This window comes from Jaculus jaculus, chromosome 15, assembly GCF_020740685.1.
Source record: "Jaculus jaculus isolate mJacJac1 chromosome 15, mJacJac1.mat.Y.cur, whole genome shotgun sequence".
In the NCBI taxonomy this organism is placed as follows: domain Eukaryota; kingdom Metazoa; phylum Chordata; class Mammalia; order Rodentia; family Dipodidae; genus Jaculus; species Jaculus jaculus.
Window position 1 is genome coordinate 69,143,815 of NC_059116.1, and position 14,647 is coordinate 69,158,461.

At 41.6% G+C, this 14,647-nt stretch overlaps 1 protein-coding gene across 11 annotated transcripts in view; it reads right to left on the bottom strand.

Annotated features, from left to right (window-relative positions):
* Positions 1–3,406: 3,406 nt before the first annotated feature.
* Celf2 (CUGBP Elav-like family member 2) overlaps positions 3,407–14,647 on the bottom strand; it is an 897,461-nt gene continuing 886,220 nt past the window's right edge. For 10 of the 11 annotated variants that reach the window (XM_004662381.2, XM_045134876.1, XM_045134881.1 and 7 more), the window contains 2 exons: positions 13,612–13,755; positions 3,407–10,942 (listed from right to left, as the gene is read on the bottom strand). In XM_004662381.2, the coding sequence (XP_004662438.1) occupies positions 10,815–10,942; positions 13,612–13,755 (272 nt within the window). In that variant the 3' untranslated portion in view covers positions 3,407–10,814. The remainder of the gene's footprint in view (positions 10,943–13,611; positions 13,756–14,647) is intronic. The other variant, XM_004662378.2, reaches the window with a different exon arrangement.

Sequence of the window (14,647 nt, forward strand, 5' to 3'; positions counted from 1 at the left end):
TGAGGTCTATCCAGGGTGGCTTGCTCTTCCGTTCAGTGGCTGACAAGCTCTGTGGCAACAGAGGGTCTCTGAAAGTTTAGGGCTCACAGCAAAAGTGACTTCCTTGTTCCCACCAGAATACCAGGCTTCCTGATTTTTTAAAAAAATATATTTATTTGAGACAGAGAAAGAGGCAGAGGGAGAGAGGGAGGGAGAGAATTAGAGGTGCCAGGGCCTCCAGCCACTGCAAACAAACTCCAGATGCGTGTGCCCCCTTGTGCAGATGGCTTACACGTGGGTCCTAGAGAGTTGAACCGGGATCCTTTGGCTTTGCAGGCAAATGCCTTAAGTACTAAGCCATCTCTCTAGCCTGATTTTTGCCAAGAGGTCTCCAGTTCCCATCTTCTTTGGCCCATTACAAGCAGACCTCTCTCCACCTGCTTTTTCACTGTTGTCTATTTACTAAGGAATGCTTTTTTCTAGCTCCAGCCAAATCATTTGTCACATTCATACTTGCCCACCCATCCGTCCATTCTTTCTTTCGACATCCACCATGTGGCAGGCACTGTGCAAGGCACTTGGAACGAAGTGATGAATGATATAGTCACTTTCCTTAAAGAGCATGCATCTTGTGTGGGAGACAGACATAAACATATAAGCAGCACACAATAAATAGAATGCTTCACTGCATCACAGACACAGATCTATGGGAAGGTAGAGGAGGGAGGTGGCCCATGGGAGGACTAAAGAGACAAATATTTGCCACAAGGCTTGGGTAGTAAAGAACCTCTTTCAGACTTACTATTTTTTGGTCTGGCAAAGTAGTGACATTCTTTGCGCTCTGAGTAGTGAAATTTGTTTTTCTAAATGGAATAGGGTATGAGCCACTAAAGAAAGTCAACAAAAGTCGTGGTTGCGGTTGATGAGAAATGGCATGAGGTTGGTCTTGAGCTTTCTGGGTGGCTCCCTCTGTGCTTCTGAGCCCCTCCCTTTGCTCTCCAGAGAGGTTGCAGATAGACTGATCTGAATTATAGCTGAGGACAGCTCGGCCTTGGAAGGCCTGCTGGAGCCAGATCTGTAGGTGACCCTCTTTCCTGCCTTGGCCATAAACTGGTAGTTCAACTTTTCTTTTGGGAAAGAGTTGAGCAAATATAACAGAGGAGGCTTAGAGTTAGAACTGCCTCCTCTCATGAGAACAGTGAGTTGTGTGGCCGCGCCGCGTGGGTCCCACGGGGCAGAAGACGTCTCTTCCAAAGTGTGTCAGTACAGATGGCCGTGCTGGAAAGACTGTGGGTTCTGGCCAGACCTTGTCACCAGTTTCCTAGGGTAGCCATGGAGGGCTGTGGGGCCCTCTGGGGACACTGAGAGGATACCCAGTGGATGCCAATCTTTCAGCTGCCCATGTCAGTGGGCACTGCTGCAACTTGACTGAACCTTATTGGGTGCTTACACTGTGATCAGATCATCTCACATGTGCTGGCTTCATTAACACTCATAACAGTCCCACATGTAGGCATTACCCTGATTTTTGCTAATGAGGAAATTAAGACATAGGGAGCTCGCACAGGTGATTAGTGGGAGAGCTACGTTCAAACTGGGGTAGTGTGGTTGCCCAGAGAATGCTTGGTGCTTCCCCTACCTCTTACATCAGCTTCATGATAGAAGTGTCAGCATTCCATAGCTGGGATCCTTGGTGTGGCTTGAATTATAGTTGACCATTTGCAGAATACTGCATGCACGTGTAGATACGTTTGTGCATGCTTTATTTTCTCCGTGAAGACATTCTCCTGATGCAGGCAGGTGCCTACCTGCTTTTCTGACCAGCACATGGAGGTTAAAGGAAGCGCAGCATTCACACAAGGCAGCTCTTAGAAGACAGCACTGACTTAATTCTCTGCAGCGCAGCCATTGAGCTGGCTTCCCAGCATCCCCACCTTTCTCAGTGCCGGGAGCCTGTGACTCAGGGCTGCAGACCGTGGACACTGTGCTGGCTTTCATGCTTGAGCCACGAGGCTCAGAGCCCTCCTGCCCGTGGTCTCGGGCATGCTGTTTAGAAAGCCGGTGCCTTCCAGCTGTGCATGGCTGGTGAGGCGAGGCCAGGAGAGCTGTCTCCCAGGATGCCTCTGTGCAGCCAACTCTTTGCACCCAACCCAGCTCCCGAAATGAGTGCTTTTCTGTGTCATGGAGTCCACCCAGGATGCATGGCACCAGCAAGGGTAATTTGTCCAACCTCCCCCCCCCCCCCGATTTGGCAATTTACTTCTGCCCCTGACCTCTCGCTTTCACTAGTTTTGATTTTTTAGGGGGTGTTGTATCAAATTCATGAGTTGGAAGTTTGAGGTAGGAGGATACAGAGAATGGAAGAATTTGGGATTATCAGTAGATATTTACTGACCAAATTTTTCTTTCTGTCCCTTATTGGGATCTGAGTAAGATTTAATTTCCTATAAATGGTTAGGATGTCCATGACATTTAAAAATATTTATTTATTTGAGAAAGAGGCAGATAGAAAGAGGGAATGGGTACACCAGCACCTCCAGCCACTGCAAATGAACTCCAGATGCATGTGCCCCCTTGTGCATCTGGCTTACGTGGGTCCTGGGGAATCAAACCTGGGTCCATAGGCTTTGCAGGCAAATGCCTTAACTGCTAGAGTGATTTCCTCAGCCCTGTCCATGACATTTTGCAAATGGAAATTTAGTTTTTCTTAGAGTCAAGCAGCAGGGAAGAAAAATCCAACATAAAACACCCAAAGCCAGAAGCTCCAGTAAAAGATGCCATTCTGTTTAAATTTAAGGCCTTGTAGGAGAAATTGGAAAAAACCTTTTCAAAGGGCCAAGCAGCAGGCCTCCTATTTAAGCCTCACGACTATTATGGGTGTCTATCTCTCTCACGTACCACTTTGAAGTATTGCCCGTCTCATCCAGAATGATCAAATACCTTCTCTTGTGTCTCTCAGTTTGTGGTCCTGAACAGAACAGCCATTGTCCTTCAGCAGGGTGTGGCTTTAATATCACATACTTGGCAAAGAATTGACACAAACCAGCAATACTCTGTCTGGGTCTGCCTTTGTCTTTTGTCCCCTTTCTTCTGAACCTAAATAGGTCACATTCAGAAAGGGGTTTCTAGGCTGGGGCACACTGCTGCTTCCTGGTGCTCTTTGGAGATTAAGGGACGCTGCTTTCAGCCTCTGCAGCACCTGGTTGGAGATGGCCAGTAAAATGGTATTTTAACTCTTGCTAAAATGCATTCAGAAGAACTTTCCCCAATTCCATTTTGTTTCCAAAGTCAATTTATTGAATATTGTCATAAAGCCAGTGATATAGTTTTAATGAAAAATATCCTGTGTCACCCAAGACTTAAAAGAACAAAAATACCCCTTAGAAACACTGCTTTGAAAAATAATCACATTAAATTTACACACGAGTCCTTTCTTAAGCTTTATTTAAGAAACTGCGTACTATATAGTTCAATATATATAAGACACATCCAGTATTGTGTTCCTGATAGCAAGTGCATAGATTTTGTTTAAGATACCATTTTCACTCAATATAAACGTTTCATGGTCACATGAAGATACTATTCTCAGTGATTTTGCCGAAGCATGAGGAGAAAACAGAACACAGTAAAAATAGTGAACTACAACAGAAATGAGAAACAAAAACAGCGAGTTAGCAGAACAGTCGATTCCTGATAAGTGAATAATGCTGATTGTTTGGCCACAATGTTTTATTCACTTATCAGGAACGATTCGTAGCGTGTTTGTGTTCACTGTGTTTCCTAGCCTGTGAACTGAGTCCAAGCCCATGGATCACACTCAATTGTTGTGGGCTGGGCAGGCACACATGTGATTTCCATTAGCCAGAAAATGTTGACCAGTCCATGGTGTCCCAAGGTGGCTTGTGCATGGCAAATAGATAGAACTTGCTTGCAGTGCAATGTAGTTTATAAAAATCAAAATTATAGGTATGAATTTAAGCAGCAACCAACTTTATAGTTGTAAGTGCGTAAAGGCACTTGCCTTTTCCTCTTCTTTGGAAGACTGGCTTTGTCTTCCCTTCCTTTACTTTAGCATAAACATTGTGCTTTGTGCTGAGCGGTGGTTGTGTTTGCTTATGTATTTCAAAAATAAACACTTGCATCTTGGAATTTGATCACCCCTTTTCCCCAATCTTCCCTCCCTTATGCCCCCCCATTCACCAACAGAAGAGAAAGAAAAAGAAATAACATGCTTAGCCACCTCTCCCCAGTAATGGAAACAGTGGCTTTTTAGAGGCAAACTGACCAGGCTATGATGAGATTTAAAGCAAAAGTGTTGCTAGAAATCAGCTCCCATTTGGGTAGGTCTGAAGTGGGCGGAAGTCACTACCACTGAGGTGTCCGGCCTAAGGAGAGAAACACCTGTCATCTACCTCACTTAGGCCTGCTTTTATCAACTTGACTGAAAAACAATCTGGAGGCCTGAAGGACAGCTGAAATCAGGGGGTAGATGGCTGGAGCACCTGCAGGGGAGATGTCACTGGCACCACGGGCTGGGTGGCCTGAGGCGGACAGAGCCTGTGCACTGAAAAGTTGGAGGGGTGAGAAGGCGAGGGAGCAAGCATCCATGGAATCTTTTAAGAGCACTTTAAGAGCAGTCAGATTCCTGAGCAGAGAAACAGGGCAGCAGAGTGAGGAAGGCCTGGGGCTTAAGATACAGAGTGGATGGAAAGTATTCTGTTTATGATGACTGGGTTCGGTGGCAGTGGAGCCCGGGGCACTCCTGCGTGCAGCCGGGAGGGAGGTGGCACCTGTGGCATTGAGCCGCTCTTGGGACGCGCAGCGCGGGCTGGAAGAGAAGCTGCTCTGCCGCCTGAGCTCTGCCGAGCCTCCACGAGAGCACTGGGGTGTTTCTTTCCACGTGTGCTCGTTTTAATAATCAAAGCTACTCCTGGATCCAAGTAATTAGCCTGTAGAAATAAATTACTTGTCTGTACATACCTACTGATTGGTGGCAACAGAGAAACCTGTTCACTGCTTTCACGTCTTCGCTGAGCGGCTACGTTTAGTTTTTCCCTCCTTGAGAGCTCACCTCTTTCGAAGGGGTGGTCTGTTTCTAAGAGCTTGCCTTCAGTGATGTGCCTTTGGACCTGGGGGCAGACAGGGGAGACCCCCGCCTCTGCTGCTTCTCTTCTTAAGGTTGCAGCAGCTGATTGCGTGACTGTCAGGGACTGCCTGTATATGGGGGGGGGGGCGAAGTGAGCGCATGTGGTCAGAAGACCACAGAACTTCTTGGCATGTCCAGCCCAGTAGGCATTTATGTGAATCATAGAAGCACTGGGCAGAGTAGGCTGTATATAAATCAGAGGTGGCTGGTGTGCAGTTTCCTCTTTCCCCAAATCAGATATTCACTTAGGTGGAATCGACTGTATCTTTGTACACAACATATAGAAAGAAAACATACGTGAAACAGTGAGGTGTATAGATGCATCACCAACATAGAATGACTGCCAACAATACAACACGCAGAGAGAGAAACGAGTATTAGGAAAATGGTTTAATATTGGAGACAGAAGCAAAAAACCGCATCACACGATAACATACATTACAAAAATAAGTTTGACTGTTTCAACTACACGGTTATGTTCACAATGAGGACAGAAGAATCAGAAAAAACTCTGATCTACAAACAGCAAAAAAGCAAACCTCTAAAGTTTAACTAATACATTTATCCACTTAAAGTGACCGAGTACTTCTAAATCTAATTATCTTATTGTGTAACTGCACAATACAGAATAAAAAGTGAAACTTACCGCTGTATTTAAGACAAAATTCTAATGCTAGATATAAGCAAAGGGAAAAAAGAAATCAAGCCAAAGTTTTTTAATTCTCAAAAGAAAAGCAACTTTCTTATCTATCACCCAGAAATCAAACTTGAAATCAGTCATTGTCAGGGGGCCCACCAGAGTAAGCCACAAAAATTTCCATTTTTTTTTAATCTCCAGTATAAAAAGTTCCACTGGTACAAAATGCATTAAGTACAATCAGTTGTAGAAATAGGAAAGCCTGCATTTTTTTTTTTTTGGCTCAAATTCCATCAAACAACAAAATCCAAATGCATCAATAAAACAGAAACAATACTCAAATGGTCTTACAGTTTCCACTAGGTTGCATTAACTTTGGCTTTTCTCAGACAATATTTAAAAACTATTTTGTAGTTCTAAACGAAATGATATTATTAATCTACAAACAACAATTTTCACAGCACAAAAAACACAAATACATTTTTTGTATGACATTATTTAAAAGGTAATGAAACTACAGTTTTTTTAAAATTTTATTTCTTTTTAATTAGCACTTAAGATAATAAAAACAGAAACAGTAAAATGATTCCAGAGTAGCACAAGCCAAAGAACTATAACCCCTATGGTGAAAGAAAGATGAACTTGTTACGCCTTTGAGGACTGCCATTTTATCACAATTCTCTAGTTTTAAAATAACATTTTCTACACTTCATTTTTAAGAGCAGTTTCCCTGTGTTTTGTTTTCTGGCACAGGCCCTTTGCACCCTTGCAGCTTTTTCCTTTTGATATTGAAAGATAAAAGGACAGTTTATCTCTGAGGAGGGTTATCTAACAATAATACATGCAAAAAGAAAATAAAAAAAAATTCCCCCTAAATGTACTGTCTTTGTTGCCTACAAAATCACAAACACTCAACAAAAGTGCCGCGCGGAGCCTCCTGTCAGCTGCACTTAGGTTTCTCTGAGGGGCAGGAACAGGACGTGCAGGTGAGTGAAGAGAAAGGGCAGTTTGCTTCAGAGAAAAAAACAAACAAATTTTTAGACTTATGTAACTGATAAGTGGATAGATTCTGAATGCCATGGTCTATGAAGTACGACTGGTATTCTTTTATGCTTCTATGTCTGTATTTACAACCACCGTATAATAGAGACATGAGACATGTGTGATCACTTTTGTTACTAAGCTGAGCACTGCAGGAAGTACAAAATAGCCCTCGAAGGATGAAGGAAGGCCCCGGCAGTAGTAAACACGTGTGAGGATAATACAAATCATTTCATTAGAAGTGCATGTGCTATAAGAAGGAAACTTTATTTATTTTTTGCATCATTAGAGGCTAGTCCTTTCCATCTCAGGGCTATCACATCCACACACACTAGACCAAACAGGGTGGGTGGGCGGCAAAGGGAGCTGAGACCAAGAAGCTTCCAGGGCCTGTTTTCAGAGGCCGCAGTGTGTGGTGGGGCTGTAGGTATGACGTTTGTTCACAGAATGTCAGAGTAGTATGGCACTTTAAAAAGTGGCAGCAAGGTACTGGTGCTAGGTAACTGGTTAACTGGTAAGGAACTGAGCTGAAATCTGGTGATATGGCCAGTCCCCTTTAAATGTGTTCAGTTAAAACACACGCGTGCACACACACAAGTAGAAAACCAAAGACAGAGTAAGGACTGTGGGCTTTTCAATGCGGACACTTTGCTTACTCAGAGGTGTCCACTGGGGAGACAGAATCTCCAGCACATGGCTGATTGAACAAGAGTACTTAAGAAACAACACAAAATTCCTCAAAAGACTATCCCACTACAAAAGTCATTAAACTGCAAGGTATATGAAAATATTCTAGACTAGAACATACCGTGAAACCTGATCTCAAAAAGCAAACAGCATTTTTAAGGTTCATTAAGGGGCTGAATCTACCCACATTTCCCTTTAGATGGTTTGTTTACCCAATAAACTTCTTAATTTAAAGTAAAGAGGGAGCATAGGACATTAGGAATTCTAATTCCAGTAGCACATTAGGAATGAAAAAAAAAAAAAAAAGACACGAGATAACCAAAAACAAAATTAAAAATGGAATTGAAAAAAACATCTAGAATGTTGTTTTTCCCCTTTCAAATTTATCTTGTGGATTTTTTGAGGGGAGGTCACAATTAAAGGGTAAAAATAAAGAACTCAGAAGATATATTTGGGGAAAATGTCCAACTTAGCAACACCCCTAAACTCAAATGATGACCGTAAAAAAGTTACCAACATTTCAGATAGCTCTGGGTAGAAAGGGTTAAAAGTTCAAGACTTTCTCACCTTAGAGGTTTCCATATATCATGAAGAAAATACATTGTGAGGTTTTGCCTTCACAGCGTTCATGTGCAGAGTGGTTACAAAAGTGAGACATGGGCACTTATACAACGTCTTACAAAAAACATCATAGAGAAGTAACAAACAATAACAATTTCAGGCAACAAGACCACAGAATAGCAAGTTAACAAACTTTTTAACCTTTTTTTTTTTAAATATTAGGGATTTATACAAAACACATAATAAAATACCCATGTTATCAAATTACTTCTCACAAGAAACACACTGAAGCTCTAGGAAGGAAGTACCTTTGGAATTTGGCACTATATATTTTCACTTTTTTTTCTTTAAAAGAAAAAAATCACATTTTGCTGAACGCAAACACATCTAAATAGTCCACAATAAAAAAAAAAATGACATCAATGCTTCACAAGCCAACACAAAACTTATTCTGGAATAGGTTTTATTTTTTTCTTCACATGAAATTTTTTTTTAAGCAAACACCTTTTTTTTTTTTAAATTCTTTTTTTTGTTTTGTTTTAAGTAAACCAATTCTAAACTTGTCTTATCAACAAAGAACATTAAGACCATAAGACTCATGATGAAACCACAACTTAATTCACAGAAGCACCGACGTGACACAGTTTACAGTAACCTTTCTCCTGTACATTGAAACAGTATAAAATATAGGTAATTTCATGTGCATTAAACCATGGATTGTCTAACTGTGAATCAGTTCAGCAAAAGGTGACACAAATAGGTAGCATTTGCCCCAAAACAGGGTAAATATTTTTCTTATACTAATCTACAAAAAGTGGTTCTATATATATATCTTAATGAGAAAGTGAGCCACCTAAAATGGCCTTATCAAAAAACTTTACACTGCCTGAAAAATGTAAAAACTATTACAGACCTCTAGAGACTTAAAATCAGACAGTTTTTTTTTTTTTTTCTCAAACTGTTTTTGGAAGTAGTCTGTTAGAAACCAACATTCTGTGTCCCTGGACACATATTGCTATTGTTACCAGTGACCGGGAAGAATGCCAATCCCTGTATAATACTTTCAAGTCTGTTTTATGAAAAGAAAAAAATAAGAAAGAAACATTTTTGCCACAGGTTTTTTTTCCCTATAATTTGTCTAATTTCAGTCTTGCATGAATGCAGCAATGTTTTTCACATTGACTTCCCAGAATTCATAGCTAGATGAGGTCACATGCAAATTTCAAAGGTCAAACTAGATCAAAGGTCAGTAGGAGAACCAAATATGATGTGAGGTCAGAAAGACATCAGAAACAATGACGGGACGATGAAACTTTTTTTTGAGACGCCACAGGGACATGCTAGGCAAACGATGAGCTAACGGGCATGAAGATGTCTAGGGAAAAAACAAGGAAGAGTAAAAGTTACACAGAATCTATGCAGTAGCAACAAAATCACTTATAGGGTGCAGGAGAAAAACTAATGCAAATCTTAGGTCTTCAGGGAGTCTATGAGCCGTTCCCATAATTTGCATTTCTTACACTCTTTTTCCACAGCACAATGAAACCCCAAGAGAATCCATCTGGAGAGAGTGAGGGGATGGATTCTAGGTGCTTTGGGGTCGAGGAGTAGCAAAGGGACAGGAAGAGGGTCCAGTGTCAACACAGGTGACATATGGGGGAAGGAAGACGATCGAACTGTAAACTAGATAATGGAACTTACGAACAAAGTAATCAGACAGATACAAACAACGAGAGGGTAAAGCATGAACTTTAGGTCTAGGGTTCAACAGTGAAAAAAAGCCCATTCCTAGAACAATGCTCTAGAGACTACTTCATAAGAAGGTTCTAGCTAGACAGAGAACTGCTCTTTAGGTACCCAATAAGTTAACAATAGGCAATAAATAACTTCCATTATTTCTGAGGCAGTAAAAATTTTGTATAAAAATAGAAATGCTTTTTTTACAAATAAAATTTACAGGCCTGTGGCTTTCTTTTTTATTTATGTATTATTTATGTATTTATTTATTATTAAATTTATCTTTCAAGAAACATCAAGTATTTTCACTCATTTTTATTTTATTTTTAAACCCTGTAGCTTTAAGAAACAGATCTCTTAACTCTTTTTTTACATTAATCCTTTCTAAAAACAAAAATAAAACAATAACAAAATAGACGACCAGTGTAATAATCTGACCAATAAAATGTCATGTTTCTTTGAACCCTAAAATAAAATTCTACTTATTAAAACAAACCAATGTAGTGGAAAGACGTTTTGTGGTGTTTGAGTGCTTCTCCTGGCTTCTCCCTCGGCTAGATCACTGCGTTAGCTAACCGCTAACCGCCCAGGCCTCCAGAGGGGCCGGCGGACAAGGAGGGCGAACTCTCCAGGCAGTGCTCTTGGGGCACCAGTGGTTTCAGAGTTAGAATTGCACATCAGCATGTGTTTGCCTTTTAAATTCTCAAGGTGTCATTTATTTGTTTATATGTTTTTCTTTAAAAAAGCAAAAAAAAAAAAAAAAAAGGAGATTCAAATTGCAAAACAAAGGAGAATACAGTGGCACAGCTGGAGGAGGAATTCACTCAATAGAAACAAAGTAGCCCAAGTTTTAATGATGGCAAACTGAGTGGGGGGATGGGTGGGGGAAATGGAGGCCTTGTTGTAAAAATAATTGTCTCTTGGTAAAGTTGGCAATGTGGTCCTCCTCTGCCTTCTCCGCTGAGAGCAGGCTGGCTCTTGGGACTTACCCTAAGAAGCTAAAATGAGCGCAGGGGCCTCTGGGGGTCAGTAAGGTTTGCTGTCGTTTTTGGAGCGCTTCAGCTGCACCTTCAAGCGTTTCATGCCGATCTGAAAGCCGTTCATAGCCTGGATTGCAGCTTGTGCAGACACTGGATTGTCATAGCTAACAAAACCTGGAAAGGCAGAGGGAAGGAGGAAGGAGTCAGAGCATCACTAGCTGCAAGAGGGGTGGTCTCAGATGAGCTCTACTAGGTTTATTGTATACCATGACGGTACCAAGCATGTCTTAGGGACAGCGCTGGGAATGGCTTTGGAGAAGTAATGAAAAAGCTAGTTGGACTGGTAATTATGAATGTAAGACAAAACCTTCCCCCACACTAAAACTCAGTTGCTCTAGTGAATTTAGTCTCTTTCTTTAGTTCTTTCAAGTTATACCTGTTTGTTTTAAATCCCCTTAAGAGTCTTCTGAAAGGTTTTCCCAACAGTGAATACCACTGCTCATTTAAGCAGTGGTCTGAATATTCCAGGGTTCCCATGTCCAAGCAAGCATGGCTTATAGAGGTGAGGTACTTAAGGTAGTCCTAGTTACAGTGTTTATCCTGCCAAGACCTTGGTTCTCTCTTATCCCAGTTCAGAGGCACATTCATTCATGAGCTCAAGCCCAGACAGCTATGGGACGAGTCAATCAGCGAGTGAATTAATTGAATTAGAATAACATATACTAACTTCTTAACATTTTTAGTTAGTACTCATAAAAACGCAGGGAAAGGTGGAGTGTTTCCTTTTGGCTCAGGGCATAGCAATCATCTCAACACATTCCCAGATCACACCTACTCTGCAGAAAGAAACCACAACCAAAAACCAGGGAGGGCGTGCTTCGGACAAGGAATGAAGGATGCTCAGCACAGACCCAGAAAGAGGGGGATTCCCATTATATAGCCTGTTCTAACAGTGAGGCTGAGGCCAAGGAAGGAGTACATGCAAGCTTTGGTATTAATACTGTGGCAAGTGGCAAGGTTAGATACTTTCTAATGACTTAGTTATGAAAGGAAGCCATCATATAGATTTATTTTTCACATTTGGACATCAGCTTTTCAGAAGCTTCTAAACTCAGTATCTCCATCTGCTATCAAGGTCTAATGCTAAAGAGAACAGGACATAAATATACTTTGAGCAGAGTTCTCAGCTGATAAAAATGGGCACCTGGCAGAAAAGCTTTTCACAGGCAAGCTGTATTTCAAAAATGGTTGTTTATATTGTTATTGAAAGTGATCTTGAATCCACGATGCTCACTCTGACACTATTTCTCCTTTCCCTTGGGGTCTTGGACAAAAGTAGTAAGATGATTAAAGCATGGAAATGGGTCAAGAGTGAGATGGGTGAAAGGGTGGGTTGTCCTCTTATGACTAGCAATCCAACAAACTGGGTATCATAAGTGTGTGCTGAGAAACCTGGGAAGCAAGGCTTTTAATAATTGAAAACACGGCTCTGAGTACTCAGTATTTGCTGATTTTCACAATTACAAAATTGCATTATTATGAACATATTGGTTGGTTTGTAGATTTACAATTTCTTTTCAAGGTAATATTTTCTCAAATCAAAAACTTGGAATAATTGTTCAGCTGCGAAAATAGGTCCGAGAACTTTGTACAAGGATTCTTCCAAAGGTGAGCTCACATGCACGTTTACACACACCCTATGTGACAACTCCGATCTCACTCCCATCATTACAAAGGGGTCCTATAGTTCCCACTGTAGCATCTGGATTCTGGCTGTCAGCCTTTCCACTTGGGTAACAACAGCAACTGGAGATGGTTGACACACTAACTCCTCTAACATCCAAAGCTCAGATCTTACACACGCGTGCGCGCGCGCACACACACACACACACACACACACACACACAACATACAATTCTACATGTTGTTCCTGGCCCTGTTTTATTTCATATGAATGTTACTATCTGCTACCAACATGACTTTCTAAATTGTAGGAGTAACTGAAGCAAAATGTTCTAACTCAGACTGGGCTAAACAAGTGAGATATGCTCAGAACACCCTGGCCTCTAAACTACTTAGGGTTTGAAATGCAAAGAAGGAAGGTGTAAAAATATCTGTGTTTTCCATGTTGGGGAAAAAAGAAAAAAAAACCCAAAACAAACAAACAAAACTCCGCAGGAGGTGGGCTCGTAGAAGCCGGAGGAGGGAATAAGTGGTGGCTGCTCGAGCACTGGTTCTTTAGTCTACACATTCCTATGCTCTGTACTCACCCACACATCCCCTACCAATCTTAAAATCCTCAGTTCTGTCTCTTTATAATGCATTATTTTGTCACTGTGTGATGTCATCTGTTAGTCCTGAATCCATGGACTTGCAATGTGGCAGCAACTTGAACACACCCTTGCTTATGAATGGATTTGTGTTTGCTGAAGTCCATGCATGTCCATGTACCAAACAAACGTCCAGTACAGGTCACTCCACAGGGGTGAGGAGTTTGTGGCAAAGAGTTTGCAGTGCCATTTTGCAATCAGTGTAGATAAACCTACAGTCTGTTTTCTACCTAATAAGAGTTCCTGGTTCCATCTGTAGGGCTTGAAGTAACAGATACTGCTCTATGAAGAAAGATGATTAGATTACATAGGAAAATACCTGAAGACTACCATGCAGAACATTATTACTTAAGGGAATTCCCCAATCTTTTTTTTTTTTTTCTTCTACATAGCCCTTTCCCAAAAATCTGTTTACATGCATCCAGAAAATCAGCAGCCACTACCAAACAGGGAGGCTCTACCCTGACTCTTGCCTGGGAAACCTGCAATATTCGGCTAGGTCTCTTTGCATACCAAAGCACTTGCTCAGATTGGTCTGTTTGTCAATGAAGACTTTAGCAGAGATAACATTTCCAAAAGGCATGAACATCTGCAGTATGTCCTGGTCTCCAAACTCTTGTGGAAGGTGGTAAATAAAGAGGTTTGCCCCCTCTGGACCTAAAGAAGAAGAAAAAATCAGAGTAAGGTATCCCCCAAGTCTTAGTCCCCAAAGCCTCTTCCTGGCAGTATTTCAACAACACACAGGCTAACCACTTGGCTTTCTCTGGAAAGGAAGCAGCAGATGGACACATGCCAAATGCCAGCTCGCTCATCTCTGCAGGGAGCGCTCGTCCTTTGGGCTCTGTAACTACCTTTCACAGAGCTGCCTCTTTGGGCCACTTGTGCTCACTGCATTAGCACACATCTGCCTCTCGTCTTCATGGGGTTGTAAAGGTGAGAGTAGGGTTAGAACAGGGTCAGACAGTATAGGCATGAGTTACTCTTGGGTAGTCATATTTTGTCTTAAGTGTAGACTTTCTTAAATAATAGAACATGCTTTTTTGCATTCAAAGTGAATTGTAACAATTTAGGATAGTGAATATAGCAGTAAAGCTGCTCAGATTGTCTGATTAGCCAGCCAATTTTGATTTGTCAAATTTCTGAAGACAGTCAAATAATCATGTTTATTAGAAAAGACTGGCAATGAGTCAACAGTGAGGAAAACAGGTAGTCTAAAGTCTTACAGCTTCAATAGGCATATACCACTGGGCATTAGTCTCCAAGACAAGGCCAGCCAAGCTCTTCCATTTTATCCATTCATTTCCAGTAAGCAACACACCACAGCAGCATTGGGAAGATCTCTGCTGCTGTCTTGCCTGGAAGGGTTAGCTCCTCCCCCTTTTACATACTGAACCCTCCACCCATGGAAGTCAAAAGAGTGGAAAGGAAGGGAACCCAAATAAGCTGGATGGAAAAAGAATAAAGGTTGCATGTTCCTTGGCTACTGGGAAGAAAGGTAGCTCACAGAACCTGTGAGGTGACTTCTGGCTCTCTGGGTAAGGGAGCTAAG